The 27,976-nt window shown below is 42.0% G+C and overlaps 1 protein-coding gene across 1 annotated transcript in view; it reads left to right on the top strand.

Annotated features, from left to right (window-relative positions):
• Window positions 1-27,976, top strand: part of HECW1 (HECT, C2 and WW domain containing E3 ubiquitin protein ligase 1) — a 488,368-nt gene that overhangs the window by 231,698 nt on the left and 228,694 nt on the right. Inside the window, exon 3 of the mRNA XM_069588229.1 lies at window positions 13,053-13,160. Coding sequence (XP_069444330.1) covers window positions 13,053-13,160 — 108 coding nt within the window. The remainder of the gene's footprint in view (window positions 1-13,052; window positions 13,161-27,976) is intronic.

Raw genomic sequence — 27,976 nt, 5'->3', positions numbered from 1 at the left:
TGACCAGAAGTGATGGGACTGGATGTCATGATCTTTTCTTTCTTTTTTTTCTTTCGAGTGTTGCCATGGGGCTCTAGTGAGCTGTAGTAAAGGATTAACCTTTCCTTTTAGAGTAGCTTGCACCCTTCAGTTTTGCCACATTCTCCTTTCTGCCCATCTCTACTTTAATTATGATGGTTACTTGTTTAACACCTTAGACAATTAGATTGTTGACCCCAGATCTGTTTTTTTCTTTTTCTTTTTTATTGTTCTTGAGTAACTGGTTTAGTCGCTAAGTCGTGTCTGACACTTGCAACTTCATGGGCTAGGGCTTTCCAGGCTCCTCTGTCCATGGGATTTTCCAGGCAAGAATACTGGAGTGGGTTGCCATTCCCTTCTCCAGGGGATCTTCCTGACCCAGGAATCGAAGCTGGGTCTCCTGCATTGTAGGCAGATTCTTTACCAACTGTGCTATGAGGGAAGCCCTCTTGAGTAATAATTATCAAAGTTTATAATTGTACAGTATTGAGAAGTATTAGAACAAAATCCAGTTATTGGAAGACAATTACTTTACAATATTGTGTTGACCTCTGACGCACATGAACACAGATCAGCCACAGGTATACATATGTCCCATCCCTCCTGAACCCCCTCCCATCTCCCACCCTATCCCACCCCTCTGCTGCTGCTGCTGCTAAGTCGCTTCAGTCATGTCCGACTCTGTGCGACCCCATAGACGGCAGCCCACCACCCTCCCTCATCCCTGGGATTCTCCAGGCAAGAACACTGGAGTGGGTTGCCATTTCCTTCTCCAATGCCTGAAAGTGAAAAGTGAAAGTGAAGTCGCTCAGTCGTGTCTGACTCCCAGCGACCCCATGGACTGCAGCCTACCAGGCTCCTCTGTCCATGGGACCTTCCAGGCAAGAGTACTGGAGTGGGGTGCCATTGCCTTCTCCGATCCCACCCCTCTAGATTGTCACAAAACACTGGATTGAGCCCCCTGTTTATAAGTTGATATAGTCACTATGGAGAACAGTATGGAGATTTCTTAAAAAACGAGAAATAGAACTACCATGCATACGTGCATGCTAAGTCCCTTCAGTCATGTCCAATTCTTTGCAACCCTATGAACTGTAGCCCACCAGGCTCTCTGTCTGTTCTCCAGGCAAGAATACTGAGCAGGTTGCCATGCCCTGCGGAAATCTTCCTGTCCCAGGGATCAAACCCACATCTCTTACATCTCCTGCATTGGCAAGTGGGCCCTTTACCCCTAGCACCATCTGAGAAGCCCTAGAACTATTATATGACCCAACAATCCCACTGCTGGATATATACCCTGAGAAATCCATAATTGAAAGAGACACATGTACCCCAATGTTCACTACAGCACTACTTACAATAGCTCAGGCATGGAAGCAACCTAGATAGCCACTGACAGATGAATGGATACAGAAATTGTGGTACAGATATCCAATGGAATATTACTCAGCTATAAAAAAGAACACATTCGAGTCTGTCCTAATAAGGTGGATGAACCCAGATCTGGTTTTGAATCAGCTCTTTACAGCTGTACCTTCCTGCAGTGATGTCAATGGCATTTATTTCTCAAGTCAAGGAATAATTGGAGTAGGAGCATGGCAGAAGAGAGGTGGAAGCCTTCATCCATGGGAAGAGATGAAACAATCTGGAGCTCAGCCCTAGATCAAGGCTGAGGTGTAGACCTGGGGTAGTTGTCCCTGAGAGTGGGAGAATTCACTCAGGGACTGTATGTAGAAATAAAGCACCAGAAGGTCCCTATCAGAAAGAGAGAGAGGCAGAGGAGGAACTCAAAAAGAAGGTGGAGGTTCAATAGAGAGGTAGGACAAGGACTTGGCAACCACATCATAGAAGATGAGAGAGGGGGTGTTTGAGGAAGGGAGAGTCAGCAGTATCGAGTGTCCTGCAACTCCATGAATGAACAGAATCTGGTGTTAACATGACATTTCGACTGAGACAAAAGTAAACACAGCGCATCCTCTTGAGAATCTCAGTTTGACAGTTTGTTCTTCCCACAGTAGAACACATATATAACTGTGAAGCGATTTAATGCAAAATGCCAACACTTTCAGTGGCATAGCATTTCAAAAACAACTTCCACGTCCAAAATTATCTGTGAATCTTTAAAGTTCATTATTTGTGAGTCCTTAGTAACTCATCTGCCAGATTCACGGTGCCTTGCCAAAGAGCAAATCATAGAGATCAAGTGATTTCATCTAATCTGTCATTCCACAATTGAAGAAATGCCAAGTTAGTGGTTCCCAAGGCCACGCAGCTGCCTACCCTGGTGACAGACCCCACGCTGACCATGGAGACATCTTGGGACATTTGGGGGTAACTGCACTTACGGCCATTCCACATCAGTGGGTAATCTAACTGTCCCTGTGAGGCCAGGTTTGTGATGCTCTCGACTCTGACCTCCAGAGCTCTCCAGACAAACGTGACTTTACTTCTGCCAAAGTAAGTGAGACATCTGGATTTGGAAGGGGACATGTGGCCCTGCTCACTGATGCTGTCACCAAGTCATCAATGCTGTCTTTAGCCAGGAGGCCAACCATAGCACAATAATAGAAGCATTACTCTTACTTTCACCATGAAATCACATTTGGTTGCCCTCATTTATGGGGTAGTTCCTGAACTCAAGAGTGTAATGAAGGATTCTCTCCCCTATGACACAGAACGGGGAAAGATATGGAGTTTCAATGTCATCTTGACCTGGCTATGGAGAAAAAACATCACTTTGTTCTCAGGACCATTGAATGGAATTGATGAGATATTGTGCACTTACTGCCTGTTGATCATTAAATTGCATCTTGATTTAACTTGTCAGGTAGCTCTAGTCTCTGGATGCATCATGGCAAATTATTCTAATTCCCAGGATTCGTTGAGCCTAGCCATGGTTGTTAAACACGTGCTCAATTGTTTCAGTTGTACATTATAGAAAGTAAAAATGTCTTAGCAAACCCAGAGGAACCTGGAAAGAGACTTTCATTGTCATTAAATGGGTAGAAGCTTATGATTTGGTCATAGAAGCAGATACAGTTTTCATCACTATTCCCAGGAAATAGTTTCACAATCATTCATTCAGTAATAACTTTGACAAGTGAAAGCTAATTGTTTGTGAGTCCTATACTTAGGGTTAAAGATTGAGCAATGCCCGTGGCTTCCTCCCACTGAGAAAACAGTAGTATATATTTGGATTAGGATACATCAACTGAAGGATACTGTTAAAACCTCTAACCATTAGAATGCTAAGTTAATTAGAGTGGATCAGTTCAAGTATTTTCCACCTCTTCATTTTACATCCCAATATGTTAAAAAGTTGAATATCTTAAAACCCTCTTTAGGATGATCAATTTCTAAAAATAGCCATTCCTTTGACTCTGTTGGAAGGAACCCTTATTAAAACTGCTGAAATATGAAATAAGTATGCAATTACCATTATGAAAATATAATTGAATAGGTAAAGTAGGCATAATATGTTTATAATTTGCAAAACTAACCTTCTTATTAACTTGAGGCTTCCCTGGTGGCTCAGATGGTAAAGAATCTGCCTGCAGTGCAGGAAACCTGGGTTTGATCCCTGAGTCGGGAAGGTCCCCCAGAGAAGGGAATGGCTATCCACTCCAATATTCTCACCTGGAGAATTTTGTGGACAGAGGAGCCTGGTAGACTACAGTCCATGGGGTCGCAAAGAGTTGGACATGACTGAGTGATCTTATTAACTTAGCATTTTAATAAATCATATCATTATTATATCATGTTATATACCATGCTATCCTTATACCATGCTAGAATCTGCTCAATACTTTTTAAATCATGATGAAACTAAAGTATATTCATGCATTTACATTTCAACAAATTAAGAGATGATAACTCAGATTGAAGGCAGGAGAAGGGGACGACAGAGGATGAGATGGTTGGATGGCATCACCAACTTGATGGACATGAGTTTAAGCAAACTCCAGGAGTTGGTGATAGACAGGAAAGCCTGGCTTGCTGCATGTAGTCTATGGTGTCGCAAAGAGTCGGACATGACTGAGTGACTGAACTGAACTGACTGAACTCAGAGTGCAATTAAGATTAAAAATTTCCTAAAGTGGCATGTTTGAAGCATCTCCATAGACTGGTGCCTGAGGACATATATTCTCTTCCATACCTTTTGGTTGCTTTATCTGTGAGAGGTTAGAGATTATGGCCTGGATCTAACTGATTTTTTTTCTAATTTTTGAGGGCTGCTTCTGTGACCTATCCATGCTCAATGTTTATAAATACTGTAAAACAAGGACACAATACTTCTACATACATGTTTCAGTTCATAGGGTACCTCACCAAGCAAGGATTCTTCCTCTCTCCCATGTGTGCATGTGTATATTTAACTTCAGTTACATGAATTCAGCTGGGCTTCCCAGGTAGCATGCTGGTGAAGAAAACACCTGCTAATGCAGGAGACGCAAGAGACGTGGGTTTGACTCCTGGACTAGGAAGATCCCCTAGAGTAGGAAATGGCAACTTGCTCTAGTATAGTTGCCTGGAAAATTCCATGGACAGAGGAGCTGGGTGTGCTACAGTCAACAGGGTCGCAAAAAGTCAGACACAACTGAGCAAGTAAGCACACATGCACATAAATTCAATTACCTATTGTGTATTTTATTTTCTCTCTTCCATATTTTGAGTGGAGTATGTCAATATTGGTAACAAAAATTTTTCATTTTAATTTTGACTCCTGTATCTCTGCCTTTGCTTCTGTAAGTTTTATACTTTGCAGATTTAATGCTGATTACTAAGTGCATGGATTTTCATGATGTTTACATCTATTTCCTCTACAATTGCTTATAGGTTATTGTTACAGATCTGCCTCTGTCCACTGTGCTATTCCTTGTCTTGAATTTTGCTTTTTTTGTTTTAACTATTTAAGGCTGCTAGTCTCTCAGTTTTCTTCTGCTTCATATTTCTTTGATCTGTCTTTTTCTTTTCTTTATTTGCAATCTTTAACTTTTTTTTAAAGTGTAGCTCTTTCTGTGTGCTTTTTTATTCTGAACTCAAGGTCTCTTGACCTTTAAGTTGCTAGAATAGCATATTTACATTTATTACACTTACTGTTCTATTCGGACTTATTTTTGCCATCTTTCTTTAGGTACTTTATTGTATTTTCTGTTTCTTTGATTCTTCTTCCCATTAGATCTGCTGATTTTGAAGTTACGTATTTTTAGTGCTCTTGTGGTGACCCCAGTACTCTTGCCTGGAAAATCCCACAGATGGGAGGAGCCTGGGGGTCTGCGGTCCATGGGGTCATGAAGAGTTGGGCACGACTGAGCGGCTTCACTTTCACTTTGCACTTTCATGCATTGGAGAAGGACATGGCACCCCACTCCAGTACTCTTGCCTGGAAAATCCCATGGACGGAGGAGCCTGGTGGGCTGCAGTCCATGGGGTCGCAAAGAGTCGGGCACGACTGAGCAAATTCACTTTCACTTTGCACTTTCATGCATTGGAGAAGGACATGGCAACCCACTCCAGTGTTCTTGCCTGGAGAATCCCAGGGACGGGGGAGCCTGGTGGGCTGCCGTCTGTGGGGTCACACAGAGTCAGACACGACTGAAGCGACTTAGCAGCAGCAGCAGCAGCAACATTTTTTATATTTCTTGAGTAAGAAACCCTTTCTTGTTTTCAATGTTTGTCTGTGAGATATTCCACTGTGGAAAACCAAACAATAGCAGTTATAGGAAGCTATAGAATAAGTACGGAAACCCAGTCCTTGCCCTTAAGAAAAATTTAATGTGCTGAGCCTTAAAATGTAAAGTTTTAAGATGAAAGCCAAAATTGTCTTTTTGACTAGACGTCTGCACACAGAAACTCCTGGAATGCTTCCTATGGACATCAGCTCTTGAAGCACTTTTTCTTTTATAGAGTTTTATTTCTTAAGTTTTTCTTTCTATATTCTTTATATTTTAAGTTTTTTTTTATAGCAGGCAATCTATTAGAATATAGAAGAGCTAAAGGGGGGACTTCTTTGGTCAAGACTCTGTGCTTCCAATGCAGGGAGCATGGGTTCAATCCATGGTTGAGGAACTAAGATTCCACATACCAAAGGCACAGCCAAAAAAAAAAAAAAAGGAGTTGAAGCTATGTTTCCCAATTTTGGTACAACCAGTTAGAATACTGTTTTAAAGAAACAATCTGAGGGAAAAGCCATAGAAAAAAAGAGTGGCATTTATTTTTAGGGCCTCCCCCATCCTTTATCCCCAGATTCCCTTCCTGGAACAAGAGAACGAGAGAACTACAATCTTCGCTTAGTAGCGTGGAAGGCGACTAGAGTCTCCCCAGATCTCCTGGCCAACTATTTAGTAAACCCATAGTCTAGTGATAGTGGGAGGACCTTGGAGACCTTTCCAAGGTTGGTTACCAGAAGGCGTGAGTTCTTCGGGGAAATGGAAGCTACTCTGTATTTTTTCTGGTAGACTTAGGTAGTGGATCAACTTCCCTTTATTCTGTGCTCACTTGCCCATTCTGTTCTCAACAGCAATAATATACTCTTCTTTTATAGATTAGAATGTTGGGAGCATAGCTACAGTTTTCATTTGGAAGACAAAGCATTTTGAAGAGAAATGCAGTCCTTGTTTCTTTTTTTTTTTAATTTTTATGTTTACTTTATTTTGCTTTACAATACTGTATTGGTTTTGCCATACATTGACATGAATCAGCCACAGGTGTACAAGAGTTCCCAATCCTGAACCCCACTACCACCTCCCACCCCATATCATCTCTCTGGATCATCCCCGTGCACCAGCCCCAAGCCTTCTTTCTGTGAGCTTCACTGGAACTTTCTGATTGAAAATTTTAATAACTTGCAAGGGTTTTTTTTCTGTAATAAATTGTGGAGCAGGAGGTATGATGCTTCATACTAGAAGAAATAAGTATCAACTAGCAAATGCAGTCTTTTTTTTTTTTGAGAAACCTGATATACCTCTATATGTTTTGTACAAAATGAGTGATGAGAAAATTTTTAATAGTACTAGCCTAAGCTAATGTTTCAGACTATTATTAATGGTTTTTCCCATTAAGTATCATGGAACTTTGCCATAAAGGGCTTTATTTTTAGCCCAGACTATAAATACAAAAAGCTGCTTGGTAGATGCCTGACACTGTTCTTAGACCATTACCTCTGTTAGCTCATTTATTCCTCACAACGGATTTTGAGGTTGGAATTAATATTATCCCCCTTTTATAGTGAGGAAGCAAGGACACAGAGGGATTAAATATAATGCCTAAGCTCACATGATCCACAAAGTCAAAAGCTTTGGCATAGTCAATAAAGCAGAAATAGATGTTTTCCTGGAACTCTCTTGCTTTTTTGATGATCCAGTGGATGTTGGAAATTTGATCTCTGGTTTCTCTGCCTTTTCTAACCAGCTTGAACATCTGGAAGTTCATGGTTCACATATTGCTGAAGCCTGGCTTGGAGAATTTTGAGCATTGCTTTACTAGCGTGTGAGATGAGTGCAATTGTGCAGTAGTTTGAGCATTCTTTGGCATTGCCTTTCTTTGGGATTGGAATGAACACTGACCTTTTCCAGTCCTGTGGCCACTGCTGAGTTTTCCAAATCTGCTGGGATATTGAGTGCAGCACTTTCACAACATCATCTTTCAGGATTTGAAATAGCTCCACTGGAATTCCATCACCTCCACTAGCTTTGTTCATAGTGATGCTTTCTAAGGCCCACTTGACTTCACATTCCAGGATGTCTGGCTCTAGGTAAGTGATCACACCATCATGATTATCTGGGTCATGAAGATCTTTTTTGTAGAGTTCTTCTGTGTATTCTTGCCACCTCTTCTTAATATCTTCTGCTTCTGTTAGGTCCATACCATTTCTGTCCTTTATCAAGCCCATCTTTGCATGAAATGTCCCCTTGGTATCTCTAATTTTCTTGAAGAGATCTCTAATTTTCTTGAAGAGATCTCTAGTCTTTCCCATTCTGTTGTTTTCCTCTATTTCTTTGCATTGATTGCTGAGGAAGACTTTCTTATCTCTCCTTGCTATTCTTTGGAACTCTGCATTCACATGCTTATATCTTTCCTTTTCTCCTTTGCTTTTTGTGTCTCTTCTTTTCACAGCTATTTGTAAGGCCTCCCCAGAGAGCCATTTTGCTTTTTTGCATTTCTTTTCCATGGAGATGGTCATGATCCTTGTCTCCTGTACAATGTCATGAACCTCCGTCCATAGTTCATCAGGCACTCTATCGGATCTAGTCCCCTAAATCTATTTCTCACTTCCACTGTATAATCATAAGGGATTTGATTTAGGTCATACCTGAATGGTCTAGCGGTTTTCTAAACTGTGGAAAATTCTGAAAGAGATGGGAATACCAGACCACATGACCTGCCTCCTGAGAAACCTATATGCAGGTCAGGAAGCAACAGTTAGAACTGGACATGGAACAACAGACTGGTTCCAAGTAGGAAAAGGAGTACATCAAGGCTGTATATTGTCACCCTGCTTATTTAACTTATATGCAGAGTACATCATGAGAAACGCGGGGCTGGAAGAAGCACAAGTTGGAATCAAGATTGCCAGGAGAAATATCTATAACTTCAGGTATGCAGATGACACCACCCTTATGACAGAAAGTGAAGAGGAGTTGAAGAGCCTCTTGATGAAAGTGAAAGAGGAGAGTGAAAAAGTTGGCTTAAAGCTCAACATTCAGAAAACGAAGATCATGGCATCTGGTCCTATCACTTCATGGGAAGTAGATGGGGAAACAGTGGAAACAGTGTCAGATGTTATTTTGGGGGGCTCCAAAATCACTGCAGATGGTGATTTCAGCCATGAAATTAAAAGATGCTTACTCCTTGGAAGGAAAGTTATGGCCTACCTAAATAGCATATTCAAAAGCAGAGACATTACTTTGCCAACAAAGGTCCATCTAGTCAAGGCTATGGTTTTTCAGTGGTCATGTATGGATGTGAAAGTTGAACTGTGAAGAAAGCTGAGCATCGAAGAATTGATGCTTTTGAACTGTGGTGTTGGAGAAGACTCCTGAGAGTCCCTTGGACTGCAAGGAGATCCAACCAGTCCATTCTAAAGGAGATCAGTCCTGGGTGTCCATTGGAAGGACTGATGCTGAAGCTGAAACTCCAATACTTTGGCCACCTCATGTAAAGAGTTGACTTGTTGGAAAAGACCCAGATGCTGGGATGGATTGGGGGCAGGAGGAGAAGGGGATGACAGAGGATGAGATGGCTGGATGGCATCACCGACTTGATGGACATGAGCTTGAGTGAACTCCGGGAGATGGTGATGGACAGGGAGGCCTGGCATGCTGCGATTCATGGGGTCGCAAAGAGTTGGACACAGCTGAGCGACTGAACTGAACTGAAGCTCATGTAGCTAGTAATGGTCTAAATACTTGCCTCAAGGTGGCTGTAGATATCCCAGTAATCAAATAACCATCTGCAGTGATTTTGGAACCCTCAAAAATAAAGTCTGACACTGTCTCCACTGTTTCCCCATCTACTTCCCATGAAGTGATAGGACCAGATGCCATGATCTTCGTTTTCTGAATGTTGAGCTTTAAGCCAACTTTTTCACTCTCCTCTTTCACTTTCATCAAGAGGCTCTTCAACTCCTCTTTACTTTCTGTCATAAGGGTGGTGTCATCTGCATACCTGAAGTTATAGATATTTCTCCTGGCAATCTTGATTCCAACTTGTGCTTCTTCCACAAAGACTTGCACCCCAATGAAGGATGCAGAGAAAGAACCTGGGTTGGTTGCAGGAAACCAGGGGGACCTGCCATTCCTCAGTGTGGTGGAAGGCATGGCTTGGGCTCCACCATCCCAGTCCTCATCTCTTCTCCAGTGCCTTCCTGTAGTGTAGACTCTGGTCCCTAACAGTTATATTCCCCAGACTCCTGTGCAACCATTTTCCAGGTGCAAATTTCTCCCTTCATTTAGATGCACCTGTGCATCTTTGGGAAGGCAAAAGTGAGCTGGGTGGTTCCTCCTGATGTTAAGTCTGTGGCTGCCACAAGCATGGCTCTGAGAAATTAAGCTTTCCTGTCACAGTGCCCTAGCATCCCCACACTCACTTCCTGGGTGTCAGCAGGCAGCCATGTATTAACCTACTGGCAATAACCTACTCAGCTTGCCACTTGATGGTCACTCTCATTGCAGGTGGAGAGGCAGTTGCTGCGGCTGTGCCTTGGGTCCATCTTTCTAATACCTAATTCTCTGCATTAAATCCTTTACTGCATAAAATATCTGGTCTGATTCTGTTTTCCTGCATCTGATCCTGACAGTACACCTGGATTCCCAAGCAAAGACTAGTAACTTCTAACAGTTGGCAGTACATACCTCGGGGAAGGGAGCTGACCATTCAGCACAGATGGTCCGGGCAAGGATACAGACTATTCTGTTCTCTTGTGTAATACTTGCTATGAAGTGTTACAGTTACTGTAAGGGAATGGGATGCTCATCAGGATCAACTGGCAATCTCTTAATATGTGTTTAACCTGTACAATGGAATGTATCTTTGTCTCTTTAAAATGTGTGTTATTCTCTGCAGCCTTTTCTGATTTTCCCACCTACTCACCCCCATCCTTTTATCATTTGTTCCCTTGTGGTTCGATATTTAGCCCATTCTTATACCCACGGCCTTCTAAAGAAATTGCCTGTGTTCTTGAAAAAAAAAAAAAATTCCTCAAATCTATTAGGAACTTCCTGAGAACATAGGCTCTGTCTTGTTCAGCAGTATATCCCCAGGGTGTAGCATGGTAAGTGGAGCAAATACTCAATACACATTTACCTAGTGTGTGAAGGAATACTCCCTTTCTAGGTGTTATTCTGTGTGGATACCTGACCATGACTATTAAAGTGACTATTCTGGTGATCAGAGTGGATAAATTCAGGAAAATACCTCTTCTTGGAGAACTGCCATAATGAGGCAAATTCTTTTTTTTTTTTTTTAATGAGGCAAATTCTGCCCAGGTACTGAAGACCCAGGGAACTAGGGAAATATTATGCCTTTTTTTTTTTTTTTGGCTGAAATGAGACAATTACTATAAAAGACATATTATGCAATCATCTTAGTAACCCAAACAGGGCTGTGAGCATACACTGTGATTACAAAGACAGACAAATTTTGCAAACAAGTGATTTTCCAAGAGATACAAACAGTTCCTGATATTAATGAGGCAGAGATGCTGCTGCTCTTTCTGATTGTCTTTGCCAAGGAAGAGGCAGCTGAAAGTGTGCAGTCGACTTAGCAGGTCACAAGCATGTTTACTGATGATCTCATGTAATCCTCCCCAGCGAGGCCCCGGTTATCACCTGCCCCCTTGTAGATGAGGACCTGCAGCTATAGAAATGCACTATTGGTAAATGACACGTAAGTCCTTGGAGCTGGGTCCCTTAGCCACAAGTTCTCTCTCTTTTCACTTCATCCCTGTTTCCCCATTCTGTCCAGATGCACAGAGTGAACCTCAGTTGCCAAAAGGGCCACCATGACCTAGCCCCTCGCTGCAGAATCTGAGCTCTGGGTCTGCTATCAGAAGCCCCCGAGTTCTCGTTGTTTCCCCAGCCACTGTGATGGATTTGGAGTCTCAAAACATGGATTTCTCACAGCTTCAGATCTATTTAGCTTAGATGGTTATTTTCTGGTAAAGTGGAAACTGCAAGGGCCCCATAGAAGATTAAGGTAAAATTTATATCACTGCTTTTGTGCTGAGAACATAATGTCTGGAACCAAGGAAGAAGCAGTTGGTTACGTCTTTATGGATCTGTCCTCTCCAAGGATGCTGCCTTGCTCTCTGGACACCAGCTTTAAGAAAGACATTGGTGGGTTACAATATGACATCAGAGGAAGGGCAGGAGGAAAAAAGAGCACAGCCCCCCCCCACACACACACACACCCTCAGCTCCTCTCACTGCTTCCACAAGCAGACTCTGCCCTGCTCCAGGCTTGGACACCAACATGGAGACCTTACTCCATCTTCCTTCTCTACCCTGGTGACTCTTTCTCATCCCTCATCTCTCCTTCAGCCTCCTGTTGCCCTCCCTTCCTGTAGCTTCTTGTCAGAGCACTCTGTTCTTTTCCTTCCCCTCCCCTGTTGCAAGTTGTAATAATGCATTTATTTCTTTGCTCAGTGTAAAATCTGTGTCTTCAATTGTTTGCAAGTTTTAGTTCAGAAAGGTTTTGCTCAACACCATGGCCCCTGCACTTTCCCAGCATGGCAGATGGGTGGATCTCAACAAGTATCTGTTGAACGAACAGATGAATACCTGAGTGCATGAAGGATGGATGGATGGATGGATGGATAAATTCTTGGATTGGTCCCAAATATTGGATGATGATGGGTATCCAGATTGGAGAAGAGATGATAAAAGGTTGAGCCCATGGGAACTGGGCCCCAGATAAAAAGTGTGCTCAGATGTCTTCTTCATGCCTCATTCTCAGACCCAAATAGGGGCCAGTTAATGAAAGCATTAGGAGGAAGATTTTTGCACTGAGATTGTACACATGGAAGAGCTATTCAAAAGGGAAATGAACTGCCAGAGAAGCAATGATTTCTCTGTTTCTAGAGCGTTCAAGAACCAGCCAGATGTGACAAAGAACCTGCCTGCCAATGTCAGAGACACGGATTCGATCCTTGGGTCACAAAGATCCCCTGGAGTAGGAAATGGCAACCCACTTCAGTATTTTCCACTTACCTGGAAAATTCTGTGGACACAGGAGGCTGGTGGGCTATAGTCCATGCGGTCTCAAAGAATTGGACATGACTCAGCGACTGAGCAAGAGCACAGATGATCACTTGCTGGGAGTGCTGAGGGGTAGGAAGGAGATTTCTGGATTAAGAAGGTGCTGATCCAGATGGCACCTGAGAACACCTCTTACTCTCTGTTTCTGTAACTCCAGGTGCTTTTTCTTCTGTTGAGCTGGAGGTGGCCTTAATATCTTTTGTTCTTTTATTTTTTTATAAAAACTCTGTTAGCTAACATGTTTCTCTACTCTGCTTTCTCCCTTTCCTGGGAATATAGATGAGGTCTTGTCGGAAAACTTCCTGGACTATAAGAACCGTGGAGTCAATGGCTCTCATCGGGGCCAGATCATCTGGAAGATTGATGCCAGCTCTTACTTTGTAGAACGTGAGTACTTTTCCCATTCCTGTTGCTCGGGATGAAGCAGAAAGCCGCCGCTTTTGCTCTTTGCCGTGCTGCGTTGCCTTCTCTTAGAAATGTGTCACACAATAAATGTTAGTCACAGTCACTGACTGTACGGTCCTAGTCTGCACTGGAGGTTTGGTGGAAGAGTCCTTCCTTATGACACACCCATTTTCTTCTTTTGAATTTTAACTAAATGACAAATAAGACATAATTTAAGATCTAAATATAGTGTCAGACATGAACACAACTTGCAATTTGTTATCTTTTTAGAGTCAAGAGAATAAGTGTTAAGGATACATGAAATCTCAGGATACATGAAATCTCATGACTGTGTCTTCATTCTGCATGAACCAATGTGAAAAGGGGGGATTTGTGTGTGAATTAATTTAGTACTGGTGCCATTCCTTTCAAAGCAATTCTCCAAGATTTCTCCAAATGTTTCTCACAGAACATTTCCTCCGTGTTCAGTTCAAATAACAAACTATTCAACATAATTGTCTTCATCAGTTGTACAAAGATACACTTTAAATAAAATCATCTCTATAAAATATATGAAATATTGTTATCACTGAGTGAAAGTGTATTCAAACTTGATGAAGTTGTAATGTCCTGGAATAAATATATGACTTACCATGTCATATTCAAAATAATTAAAAGTTGAGCACTTTAGAAAACTGACATTTTTTTCAAGTACAAACTTGGAAAGATCTCACTTCCCAGTATACCTCCTGGACTGACAATATCTCAGTCTTTTTGGAAAATGGATGAATTTCCATTTTGCAAATATATCATATGAATGAACAGTATACTAGGAATGTAGTTTTCTGCACAAGTATAGCATAATTTGTCAAAAAGTAAAAATTTATCAAGACAAAGCTTAATTGAGTTTGCAAATAATTGGAATATTGACTCAGGGCACACACATAAATCAGATAAATTAAAATGTAATAATAAATTATAGCTTTAGAGTCAGTGCATTAAGACTCTATAAAATATGCCATAAGAATTTATATTTTTAATGTAAAGTAATTTGCATTTTCAAAATTGTTTTATAGAACAAGTGCCAAATTAAGGAACAGGAAAGAGATTGGATGCACAAAATGTTCTAATATGGCTATCAAAGCATATGCAAGTCAAAAATCTTGCTATAATATAAAAATACAGAATCCAGGCCATATAAAAATGCAGAATCCCAAGCCATTATCCAGAAGGATAGAGAAGTTTTTGTTACAAATCAAAAATAAGACTCTTTGAAGCCCCTAAGTAGCAATAAACACATTAATCTCTTTGGCAAATTATTGCTTCCTAAAATAAAAATAATTTTATAAATTTGGAAATTGGCTAGATTTTAAATCTTGAAGTATAACAAAAGGGCATTTTACCTGGAAATTAAATTAGAATAATAAAATAACAAAGCTTTGTTTTGTCCATTTTTCTCTTTATTTTTTTCTTTTAGTGTTTACTTTTATGAGAGTGGAGGTATATCACTGATTACCTGGAATCTATTTTAATAACACATGTCTTTTGGAGTTATGATTCAGTTTAAAAGTAGCTAACTGCTATTACATAGGGCTTCCCTAGTGGCTCAGTGGTAAAGAAAAGAATCTGCCTGCCATGAAGGAGACTTGGGTTTGACCCCTGGGTCAGGAAGATTCCCCTGGAGGAGGAAAGTGCAACCCATGCCAGTATTTTTGCCTGGGAAATCCCATGAAGTCTTGTGGGCTACAGTTCTTGGGTCACTAAAAAATCAAACATGATTAAGCGACTAAACAACAACATTGATTTATGTGGTTTTTTCTGAAGGCCTGATTAAATCAGATTTTTAAAGTACTAATAAATTAGAAATGTTCAAAACACATATTTTCTGTACTCTCCAAGGAGTTAAATGCATGATAAAGTACAAAAGAACTCCTGACTTCTTTCCTATTCTGTGACATAATTTATTCCTAGAGGGCACCTAGCTGTGTGACTATAGTAATAATTGTTGTAATATGAGAACTAAAAAGACGCAAATTTTAGCACTGACAGAGTTAGTGAAATTTTAGCTTTACCTATCCTGTGGCTCAGATCATGAACTCCTTATTGCAGAAGTCAGGCTTAAATTGAAGAGTTTAGGTAAGACCTAAATCAAATCACTTACGAGTATACAGTAGAAGTGACAAATGGATTCAAGGGATTAGATCTGATAGACAGAGTGCCTGAAGAACTATGGACGGAGGTTCATAACATTGTACAGGAGGCAGTGATCAGAACCATCCGCAAGAAGAAGAAATGGAAAAAGGCAAAATGGCTGTCTGAGGAGGTCTTACAAATAGCTGTGAAAAGAGAAGCAAAAGGCAAAGGAGAAAAGGAAAGACGCACCCATCTGAATGCAGAATTCCAAAGAATAGCAAGGAGAGAAAAGAAAGCCTTCCTCACTGATCAGTGCAAAGAAATAGAGGAAAACAATAAAATGGGAAATACTAGAGATCTCTTAAAGAAAATTAGAAATACCAAGGGACTATTTCATGAAAGATGAGCTCAATGAAGGAGAGAAACAGTATGGACCTAAGAGAAGCAGAAGATATTAAGAAGAGGTGGCAAGAATACACAGAAGAACTATAAAAAAGTTATACTATATATAATGATGATCTAAATCAAATCCCTTATGATTATACAGTGGAAGTGAGAAATAGATTTCAGGGCCTAGATCTGATAGATAGAGTGACTGATGAATTATGGAATGAGGTTCATGACATTGTACAGGAGACAGGGATCAAGACCATCCCCATGGAAAAGAAATGCAAAAAAGCAAAATGGCTGTCTGGGGAGGCCTTACAAATAGCTGTGAAAAGAAGAGAAGTGAAAAGCAAAGGAGAAAAGGAAAGATATAAGTATCTGAATGCAGAGTTCCAAAGAATAGTAAGGAGAGATAAGAAAGCCTTCTTCAGCAATCAGTGCAAAGAAATAGAGGAAAACAACAGAATGGGAAAGAGTAGAGATCTCTTCAAGAAAATTAGAGATACCACTGGAACATTTCATGCAAAGATGAAGGCTCGATAAAGGACAGAAATGGTATGTACCTAACAGAAGCAGAAGATATTAAGAAGAGGTGGCAAGAATAGACAGAAGAACTGTACAAAATAGATCTTCATGACGCGGATAATCACGATGGTGTGATCACTCACCTAGAGCCAGACATCCTGGAATGTGAAGTCAAGTGGGCCTTAGAAAGCATCGTATGAACAAAGCTAGTGGAGGTGATGGAATTCCAGTTGAGCTATTTCAAATCCTGAAAGATGATGCTGTGAAAGTGCTACACTCAATATGCAAGCACTTTTGGAAAACTCAGCAGTGGCCACAGGACTGGAAAAAGTCAGTGTTCATTCCAATTCCAAAGAAGGGCAATCCCAAAGAATGCTTAAACTACTGCACAATTGCACTCATCTCACACGCTAGTAAAGCAATGCTCAAAATTCTCCAAGCCAGGCTTCAGCAGTATGTGTACCGTGAACTTCCAGATGTTCAAGCTGGTTAGAAAAGGCAGAGAAACCAGAGATCAAATTTCCAACATCCACTGGATCATGGAAAAAGCAAGAGAGTTCCAGAAAAAGATCTATTTCTGCTTTATTGACTATGCCAAAGCCTTTGACTGTGTGGATCACAAGAAACTGTGGAAAATTCTGAAAGAGATGGGAATACCAGACCACCTGACCTGCCTCTTAAGAAATCTGTATGCAGGTCAGGAAGCAACAGATAGAACTGGACATGGAACAACAGACTGGTTCCATATAGGAAAAGGAGTGCGTCAAGGCTGTATATTGTCGCCCAGCTTATTTAACTTATATGCAGAGTACATCATGAGAAACACTGGACTGGAAGAAGCACAAGCTGGAATCAAGATTGCCGGGAGAAATATCAATAACCTCAGATATGCAGATGACACCACCCTATGGCAGAAAGTGAAGAGGAACTAAAAAGCTTCTTGATGAAAGTGAAAGAGGAGAGTGAAAAAGTTGGCTTACAGCTCAACATTCAGAAAACAAAGATCATGGCATCCGGTCCCAGCACTTCATGGGAAATAGATGGGGAAACAGTGGAAACAGTGTCAGACTTTATTTTGGGGGGCTCCAAAATCACTGCAGATGGTGACTGCAGCCATGAAATTAAAAGATGCTTACTCCTTGGAAGGAAAGTTATGACCAACCTAGATAGCATATTCAAAAGCAGAGACATTACTTTGCGGACATAGGTCCATCTAGTCAAGGCTATGGTTTCTCCACTGGTCATGTATGGATGTGAGAGTTGGACTGTGAAAAAGGCTGAGCGCCGAAGAATTGATGCTTTTGAACTGTGGTGTTGGAGAACATTCTTGAGAGTCCCTTGGACTGCAAGGAGATCCAACCTGTCCATTCTAAAGGAGATCAGTCCCGGGTGTTCTTTGGAAGGAATAATGCTGAAGCTGAAACTCCAGTACTTTGGCCACCTCATGTGAAGAGTTGACTCATTGGAAAAGACTCTGATGCTGGGAGGGATTGGGGGCAGGAGGAGAAGGGGACAACAGGGGATGAGATGGCTGGATGGCATCACTGACTTGATGGACGTGAGTCTGAGTGAACTCCAGGAGTTGGTGATGGACAGGGAGGCCTGGCGTGCTGCAATTCATGGGGTTGCAAAAAGTCATGACTGAGGGACTAAACTTACTTACTTACTTAAATAGCAGGGAGGGAACACAGCTCCACCCATCAACAGAAAATTGGATTAAAGATTTACTGACTATGGCCCTGCCCATCAGAACATGACCCAGTTTCCCCCTCAGTCAGTCTGTCACATAAGGAGGCTTCCATAAGCCTCTTATCCTTCATCAGACAGGGAACCACAATCACAGAAAACTAACCAATTTAATCACATGGGCCACAACCTTGTCTAACTCAATATAATGACTCAGGTAACCACAATGATGTGATCCCTCACCTAGAGCCAGACATCTTGGAGTGCAAAGTCAAGTGGGTCTTAGGAAGCATCACTGTTAACAAAGCTAGTGGAGGTGATGGAATTCCAACTGAGCTATTTCAAATCCTAAAAGATGATGGCGTGAAAGTGCTGCACTCAATATGCCAGCAAATTTGGAAAACTCAGCAGTGACCCTGGAACTGGAAGACGTCAGTTTTAATTCCAGTCTCAAAGAAAGACAAGGCCAAAGAATGTTCAAACTACCACACAATTGCACTCATCTCACACACTAGCAAAGTAATGCTCAACATTCTGCAAGCCAGGCTTCAACAGTACATGAATCGAAAACCTCCAGATGTTCAAGTTGAATTTAGAAGACGCAGAAGAACCAGAGTTCAAACTACCAGCATAAGTTGGATCATAGAAGAAAGCAAGAGAATTCCAGAAAAATGTCTACTTCTTCTTTATTGATTATGCTAAAGCCTTTGACTGTTGGATCACAACAAACTGTGGAAAATTCTTAAAGAGACAGGAATACCAGACCACCTTATCTGCTTCCTGAGAAACCTGTATGCAGGTCAAGAAGCAACAGTTAGAACTGGACATGGAACAATGGATGGGTTCCAAATTGGGAAAGGAGCACGACAAGGTTGTATACTGTCACCCTGCTTATTGAACGTATACACAGAGTACATCATGCAAAATTCCGAGCTGGATGAAGCACAAGCTGGAATCAAGATTGCTGGAGAAATATCAGTAACTTCAGATATGCAGATGATACAACTCTCCCATCACTTCATGGCAAATAGATGGGGAAACACAGGAGACAGTGACAGACTTTATTTTTTTGAACTCCTAAATCACTTCAGATGGTGACTGCAGCCATGAAATTAAAAGATGCTTGCTCCTTGGAAGAAAAGCTATGACCAACCTAAACAGCATATTGAAAAGCAGAGACATTACTTTGCCAACAAAGGTCCATCTAGTCAAAGGTGTAGTTTTTCTGGTAGTCATGTATGGATGTGAGTGTTGGACTATAAAGAAGGCTGAGCACCAAAGGTTTGATGCTTTGAACTGTGGTGTTGGGGAAGGTTCTTGACAGTCCCTTGAATTGCAAAGAGAAACCAGTCGGAAATCGACCCTGAATATTCGTTGGAAGGACTGATGCAGAAGCTGAAGCTGAAACTCCAATACTTTGGCCACATGATGTGAAGAGCTGACTCATTTGAAAAGACCCTGATGCTGGGAAAGATTGAGGGCAGGAGGAGATGGGGATGACAGAGGATGAGATGGTTGGATGGTATCACCGACTCAATGGACGTGAGTTTAAACAAGCTCCAGGGGATGGTGAAGGACAGGGAAGCATGGTGTGCTGCAGACCATGGGATCTCAAAGAGTCTGACACAACTGAACAACTGAACAGCAAAAACTATCCTGACAAAATCTTACAATGTTGTATTATTCAGTTCAGTTCAGTTCAGTCGCCCAGTCATGTCCGACTCTGTGACTCCATGAATCGCAGCACTCCAGGCCTCCCTGTTCATCACCAACTCCCAGAGTTCACTCAGACTCACGTCCATCAAGTCAGTGATGCCATCCAGCCATCTCATCCTCTGTCGTCCCCTTCTCCTCCTGGCCCCAGTCCCTCCCAGCATCAGAGCCTTTTCCAATGAGTCAACTCTTCACGTGAGGTGGCCAAAGTACTGGAGTTTCAGCTTTAGCATCATTCCTTCCAAAGAAATCCCAGGGCTGATCTCCTTTAGAATGGACAGGTTGGATCTCCTTGCAGTCCAAGGGACTCTCATAGTAACTCAAATGTTATTTTTAAATTATTTTTTAGTTATTTTGCCCTATTGAGTCTTAGTTGCGGTACTTGGGATCTTGGTTGCATCATGCCGAATCTTTCATTAAGGCCTGCAGTCTCTAGTTGTAGCGATACCGGCCCAGGAGTGTGCAGGCTTCAGTAGCTGCATCAGATGTGCTTAGTTGCTCCACAGCATATGGGAACTTAGTTCCAGACCAGGCGTGGAACCTGCATCCTCTTTACTGCAAAGAGGACCAAAGGGGAAGTCCCTCAAATGTTATTTTTTAATGTGTGCAATCTGGCTCAGCAGGCCAGTCCCAAGCCTTCAGGAGGAGCTCCCACAGTCCTTGTTGACCATGTGCTCCCCAAACAAATGTATGGATACCAGGGGAGTAAGCAGGATGAGGGATAAATCGGGAGACTGGGACTGACTCGCTCACGTGTCTGACTCTTTGCGACCCCATGGACTATATACAGTCCATGGAATTCTCCTGGCCAGAGTACTGGAGTGGAAAACCTTTTCCTTCTCCAGGAAATCTTCCCAACCCAGGGATCAAACCCAGGTCTCCCACATTGCCAGATTCTTTACCAGCTGAGCCACAAGTGAAACCCGACATATACACACTACTATATATAAAATAGACAACTAATAAGAACCTATTGTGTAATACAGGGAGCTCATCTCAATACTTTATAATGACCTATATGGGAAAAGAATGTTAAAAAGAGGGGACATATGTATATGTATAATTGATTCACCTTGCTGTGCAGCAGAAGCTAACACAACATTGTTAACCAACTATACTCCAATAAAATTAATAAAAAAAAAAAAGAAGTCCTTCAGAAGTCCTTCTTGCCTTGCCAAGAGGAGGTGATTTCACAGGGAAGGTATATTTGTTTTGATCTCTGGCCCAGACCAGTTATATGTAGCTCCCTGTTCATCGTCGCTTCCCTTAGGTAGCAGGAAGAACAGCATAGTAGGCCTGGAAGGACCACTGATTATGGCCAAAAGAATTTTTCCCAAAGGGACTTCCTTTCTCCACCCATCTTTGGGTCAAGTCACGTGATTACGGTCATGATCGCTGCCCTCTCACAGCTGTCCAGGCCTAAACCAGAAATCTGAAGTCATTTTTGACTGCTCTGTTTTACCTCAGTTTCCTGTTCCCCCTCAGTACCACCGATCAGCAGGTCCTGCCTTGCCTCCAGCTCACACCGTCACATTCAGCCTTCTCTGTCTCTGCACTCGCTTTCAGATTCACATCCTGACTGCTGCTTGCTTTGATTTCATCACTCTGCATTTGTCAGAAGAGTGGATATCAAAACCCCTTTTCAGAACATCATTTCCAAATCCTCTTTCATAATTTCCTCCTCCCAAATTAAAGAAAAAACAACAACATAGTGTTCCTTGATTACATATAATAGAAATCTAAACACCTAGCCCTGCTCTAAGGTTTTTGTTTTGTTTTGTTTTGTTTTCAATTTTTTTGTATTTGAGTAGAGTTGATTAACAAGTTTTTAACAATACCCCTTAAGCATGGTGAGATAAAATTTACACAGGTCATGGGTCGAGTTTGCCTCCTCTCTCCACCCTTCAGCAGGTGGCTGCAAGTGAGAGGCTTGTGGGTTCAATGGCCCTTGTACTCAGAGGTTTTGATCCTTCTCCTATAAAATGAAGTTAATGCACAGTCTCCACAGTGACCTCGTGAAGACTGAGAAAGCACACCTGAGAGGGGCCAGGCACATGTTTAGTATAGCCAGGTAGGCAGTCTAATAAGAAAGCTTTGAATGAGAGGTTGTGGTGCTTTTCTCTTTTGGGAATGGACATGGTGGTGCTTGTTGACAACTGAATTGAGTGGCTTATTTTGAAGATTTCCTCTGGGGAAATCCTTTACAGCCAGAATGGGGGACTGAAGGACACCAAAGGAAAAGCAGGGCTCCAGGAGAACTAGCTGACTCCCCCTTGTTAGTATTTCTGGCTAGTGCTGGCAATACAGCAGAGCCAGAACAAGCCCTGCTGGAGCCAGAAGTTTCCCTAGATCTGCCCAGTTTAGCCACAGGATCCCACCAGGTCAACAGTCCAGATGGTTCAGATGACATGTTGTTATAGCTTTTTATTTGAATCTGGACGTATTTCCACCAGGACCGCTCTGTGTTTTAGAACTGATATGGCTAAGAACTGCACTGGGGGCTGCCATTTTCAGTCACTGTTTTCTTCTTTCCAAGGAGCTGTCTCCTTTCGTATTGCAATAAATATTTGAATCATAGACTCTGAGAAAGTCTGCTTCTTTGTAGGCAGAACTAGAAAACATACCTACCTTTCTTTCTTTCTTTATCCCTATCTATATAACCTTATGGTGATCATGCTGCTTCACAGATGTGCTTTTAGAAGCAGTGTGGCTCCATAAATATCTGCATGATTCTGGGCATTTGATTATTATGCCACCTTATTTTGGGGCTTCCCAGGTGGCACAGTGGTTAAAAAATCTGCTGCCAGTGCAGGAGATGCAGGTTCCATCTCTGGGTCAGGAAAATCCCCTGGAGTAGGAAATGGCAACACACTCCAGTGTTCTTCCCTAGAAAATTCCATGAACAGAGGAGCATGGCAGGCTACAGTCCATGGGGTCACAAAGAGTCAAACACGACTGAGCATGCATGCATTAGATTTTTATTAGATAATTCCATGGAAGTCATAACTACCCCCATCGCTCATCCAGGTTCACAGTATCCTAAAGGGAAAACATGCTCAAAATTGTACTTTATACAATCATAAAGTAATTTCAATATAGGTTATGACCTTACTTGTATTTCTTAAATCTTGAGAAAAGAATATGCAGTTCACAGCAACACTCCTAAAATGCATTTCCTCTTTCACCTGTGTCCTTTATCCACACAATTCTGCTGGTGTTCCCTCCCCCACTGAACCTCTCTGAAAGCTTGGCTCACACTCATGCTGATTTTCTTTCCTTCCTTGTTCCTTGCATGTTTTGCTTTAAAAAGCTAAATGAAGTCATCTTACTAGAGAGAAGCCTCTGGAGTGGTAGAAAAGGAGCCCAGGCCACCAAAAACACAATCACCCACCCTTTAGCAGATCAGAGTGAAATGGTTGGAAATATTAATACACTAATAATGTCTGGGCTGCCAGAGGCCAACGTAAAGGTGCAGCAGTTCAGACTGAAAGGGGCCAATGAGGCAATGGAGTATGGCAGTGCAGGGGCAGGGATCCATGTGGGAAGATGGGACGTAGGAGTGAGGGGACACGCATAGCAGGCTTATCCTCAGCCCACCCAAGGTGAGAAGCCAAACTGCGTGCAGTCATCTCTTACCACATCAAATAGTCCATTACACCCGCAGGCATCAAAATTCATCTTCCATCCATAGATTAAATATCAGACCATTAAAGAGTGACTAAGCATTGTTACAGGAAACAGCTACAAAAGATACAATCAAATCATTCAGTTCAGATTTGCAGCAACACAGATGGTTCTGACTTGTAACTGGTTACGTGTCAGACTCTGCCAGTGAGATGAAAGCTCTTAAATAAATGGCCAGGGCCCTAGGAACCCAAAATGAGACTTTTCTAGATTAACTTGAGTTGCCATTTCAGTAAAAGCACATACAGCCTCACCCACCTCTCTGAATCCTACAGTTCTGGAGGCATACTGTGGATTGGACTAGTACCAAGGGACTCCGATCTATACTTGAAGGCTGGATCCCTGCCCTCCGAGGTGGGGACAAAAACATACTTCTTACTGTGTCCTATATCAGTGAAGGAGACCACCCAGCCTGGCTTTGGGGCCCCCAGAGATAGAAGGAGCCAGTGGGTGGACTTGGCCAGTGGAAAGGAAGGATTGGCTTTGGCGGCCAAGTGGTAGAGAGCTCATTCTAGCACCTGCAAAGGCATGAAGGCATGGGGAGGTGAAAGTTGAAGGTGAAGTTCTGAGAAAGAGGAGGAGGAGGAGGAGGAGGAAGGAGTCGAAGGTGGAGCTGGAGGAAGAGAGATCATCAAGTCAGGAGGATTAAGTATGACCACAAATTCTTTGACATTTCTTTCATCAAGAGGCTAGGTCCATGTCTCCTTCCCTTGGGCCTGGGAGGCTCTATGACCCTGTGCTGGCTTCTATGTTGAAATGATGCTATGACCATTGGGATGCATGTGTCTATTGAATCACTATCTATTTTTTTCAATTCTTCTGCTCATTTTTTTAAAAATTTTATTTATTTTTAATTGAAGGATAATTGCTTTGCAATATTGTGTGGGTTTCTGCCATACATCAACATGTATCAGCCATTGGTATATATATGTTCCCTCCCTCTCTTCTGCTCATTTTTAAAACAAGTTGTTTGGGTTTTTTTTTTTTTTTGACGTTAAGTTGTATGAACTGTTTATATGTGTTAGATATTACCTTTTTCAGTCATATTATTTACAAATATTTTCCCCCATTTAGTAGGATGTCTTTTTGTTTTGTCAATGATTTCCTTTGCTGTGCAACCTAATTGTTTAATTAGGTCCCATTTGTTTATTTTTGCTTTTGTTTCCATTATTCTAGGAGATGGATCCAAAAAATATCGCTGTGATTTTCGTCAGTGTTCTGCCTATGTTTTCCTTTAGGGCGGTTTTATAGTATCTGATCTTCCATTTAGGTCTTTAATCCATTTCGAGTTTATTTATATATATTATGTTAGAGAATATTCTAATTTCATTCTTTGACACGTAGTTGTCCAGTTATCCCAGCAACACTTATTGAAGAGACTGTCTTTCTCTAGTGTATATTCTCACCACCTTTGTCATAAATTAATTGACCATTGGAGCATGGGTTTATTTCTGGTTTTTCTATCCTATTCCATTGATCCATAAGTCTGTTGTTGTGCCAGTATCATACTGTTTTGATTATTGTAACCTTGTGGTATGATATGAATATAGCCTTTTATTTTATGCTGCTGAGAGTACCATGAGGTGAGTGCTATCACCATTGCATTTGAGGACAAAACTTAGTCTGAGACATGGTAGCTAATGTGGCAAGTGGTGGAGCTGGGATTTGAACCAGCCTTATCTGCTTGTGCTCATCAGCTCTAGGGGAGGATCTATGGGGATACTGGAGATGCAGGACACAGAAGGGATGCTTGATGAACTGAGGTCCATGAGGAGTTGGAAGGAACAGGATGCAGAGAACTGTTAAGGAGTCCAGCCTTCCCTGGAAGCCCTTGACCTACTATGGACTTCCAGTCAGAAGTGTGGGTGGGCAGGCTGGGGACCTAAGAGAGGGAAGGAAAAAATGCTTTGTGTTGACCATTCTATAGTGACTCCTATTCTATAGTGACTCTTTTCTGAATCAGAAGGGAAATAAAGAGAAACAGGAAGAACCCAGGAGTGATTTTTACCTAAACAGACACAGTAGGGTCAGATTAGAACTCTACAAAACATTCTTTTTGTCCCTCTCAAAGCCACTCTATATACAGAATGTACCTCTAAATCACAGACACAAGGATCTAGAAACAACCAGGGCTGCAGAGGCCTCTCCACATCTCTGCCTCCAGAGAGGGTTTCAGTAAGATAAGGAGAGCATATTAGAGTGAAGCAGGTCAGAAAGAGAAAAATGAATATTGTATATTAATGCATATATGTGGAATCTAGAAAAATGGTAAAATGGAACCTATATTATACACAAAGCAGAAGCAGACATGGATGTAGAGAGCAAACGTATGGACACCAAGGAGGCAGAAAAGGGGTGGGATGAACTGGGAGATTGGTATTGACATATACACACTATTGACACTACGCATAAAATAGATGACTAGTGAGAACCTAGTGTATAGCACAGGGAACTCTGCTCAATGCTCTGTGGTGACCTAAATGGAAAGGCGATCTAAAAAAGAGTGGTTATATGTGTATGTATGACTGATTCACCTTGCTGTACAGCAGAAACTAATACAATACTGTAAGGCAACTATAGTCCAATAAAAAATTTTAAAAATCTCCTTGAGACAGGAACAATAGCTTTCTCATAAAGGCCTGTGTCAGATCAGGGCAGACAGAGGCCAAATTGGCAGGAGAGTATGTGGGGCAGACAGGAAACTGACCTAACTAAGACTCTGTGTCTGGACCTGCAGCCAGGTGTCTGAAGGACATGGCAAGCTCATTACCATAATGTCCAATTAGACACAGCAGATGGGCACAAGGTGACTCCAGCCATCCCAGAAAGGTGCCTGTACTTGTCCCTGGGGAATCTGTGCATGGCTCACAAGATCTCATCTCTGGGCTGTCATTTGGGTTAAGGCTATTGTCCTGAATAAAGGAATAAGAACAATAACAGCAGCAACTAAACATCTCTGAGCTTTCCCAATGTGCATGGCACCATGCTGAGTGCCTCAGACATCTTGTTCCATTTATTCTTCATGAAAATCCTAGGTGGCAGATATTATTTTTCCCTTTTTTGATAAGGAATCTGAGGTACAGGAATATAATGCAGTTGATCGAAGAGTCACAAGTAACAAATAAGAACTGGGGCCAGGACTTGAACCCAGATAGTCTGACCTCCAAACCTGCTCTTTAGCCACCATGATGTCCTGATAAGACTAAAGTTGGCCAGAAGGGCTCCCACCACTCAAGTGGAGGTTCAGTGTAGAGTTCTGGTCCTTTGGAGGGTAGGATGTTAGATAATACACTAGATAGAATTCTAAAGTTGGAGTCCATGCTGGGGCTTTACCTCCCAGAGTGATTGGCGGGGAAATTGTTTGGGCATCACAGTGGGAGCCAAGTTATCACTGGGCTGAGCAAATCCTTGACTAGAGAAAGGAAAGTTGAGATGGTTAACATATGGCTTTCCTCCCCTCCAGATGATTCCAAGTGGGGAGCTCCATAGACCCCACCATAAAAGCTATAGAGAAAGTCAAACTAGAAGACAGAGCCTATCCAAGATTTCAACCACTTCTTCCGACATAAATTCAGAATCTCCTCCATTTCAATGTATTTGTTATGTGCATATGAATCCAATTTGTGTACTCATTTTTTTAATATTACTTACTCCCTATAGAAACATGAGAAAACTATCAAATGTCATCCATAATTTTGGCAAAAATAACATTTTTAAAGATTTGTTTTTGCTGTTATTGCTGGTAGCATCTCCATTTGGAGGGGCTTAGTAAATGTTTTTTTTGTTGTTGTTTTTTTTTATTGAAATAGCTTTACAATGTTCAATTTTTCTGCTGTATGATGAAGTAAATCAGCTATATGTATACATATAGCTCCTTCCTCTTGAGCCTCCCTCCCACCCACACCCATCTTACCCATCTAGATCATCACAGAGTCCTGAGTTGAGCTTCCTGAGCTTTTATAGCAGGTCTCCACTAGCTATCTGTTTTACACTTGGTAGTGTATGTATAGGGCTTCCCTGGAGGTTCAATGGTAAAGAATGTGCCTGCTAAGTAGGAGACGGGGTTCGATCCCTGGGTCGGGAAAATCCCCCAGAGGAGGAAATGGCTACCCATTCCAGTATTCTTGCCTGGAGAATCCCATGGACAGAGGAGCCTGGTGGGCTACAGCCTTTGGGGTCGCAAAAGAGTTGGACATGACTTAGGGACTAAACAGCAGCAGTGGCAACAGTGTATGAAATCCTCATCTCCCAATTGGTCCTACTGCCCCCTCCCACACCCTGTGCCTACATGTCCATTCTCTCTGTCTTTGTCTCTATTCCTGCCCTGCAAATTGGTCATCTGTACCGTTTTTCTAGATTCCACATACATGCATTAATATACAATATCTGTTCAGTTAATGAATGAAGGAAGGAAGCTAGTGCTCAAAATGTCTGTGCAGGAAGCAGGAGACTTGTGCTCAAGGGCGACTGCCATCATGTCTTATCTTTCCTACTAAGGGCCCCTGAGCTGTCGAGATAGAGACAGGGAAACAGAGATGGAGAGTGGAAGCCAGGTGGCCCCTGGTCAGACACACAGCAGGAAGATACCACAAAGAGAACAGAGTTGACTGACCTACCCAGCTTCTTGGAATATGGAGGCAGCAGAGAGGTTCCACCTTTCAAAGCAGAGAACTCCTCTCTCTAGTGAACAC

This window comes from Ovis canadensis, chromosome 4 (assembly GCF_042477335.2).
Source record: "Ovis canadensis isolate MfBH-ARS-UI-01 breed Bighorn chromosome 4, ARS-UI_OviCan_v2, whole genome shotgun sequence".
NCBI classification, from domain to species: Eukaryota; Metazoa; Chordata; class Mammalia; order Artiodactyla; family Bovidae; genus Ovis; species Ovis canadensis.
This window is presented reverse-complemented; position numbering and strand designations above follow the sequence as displayed.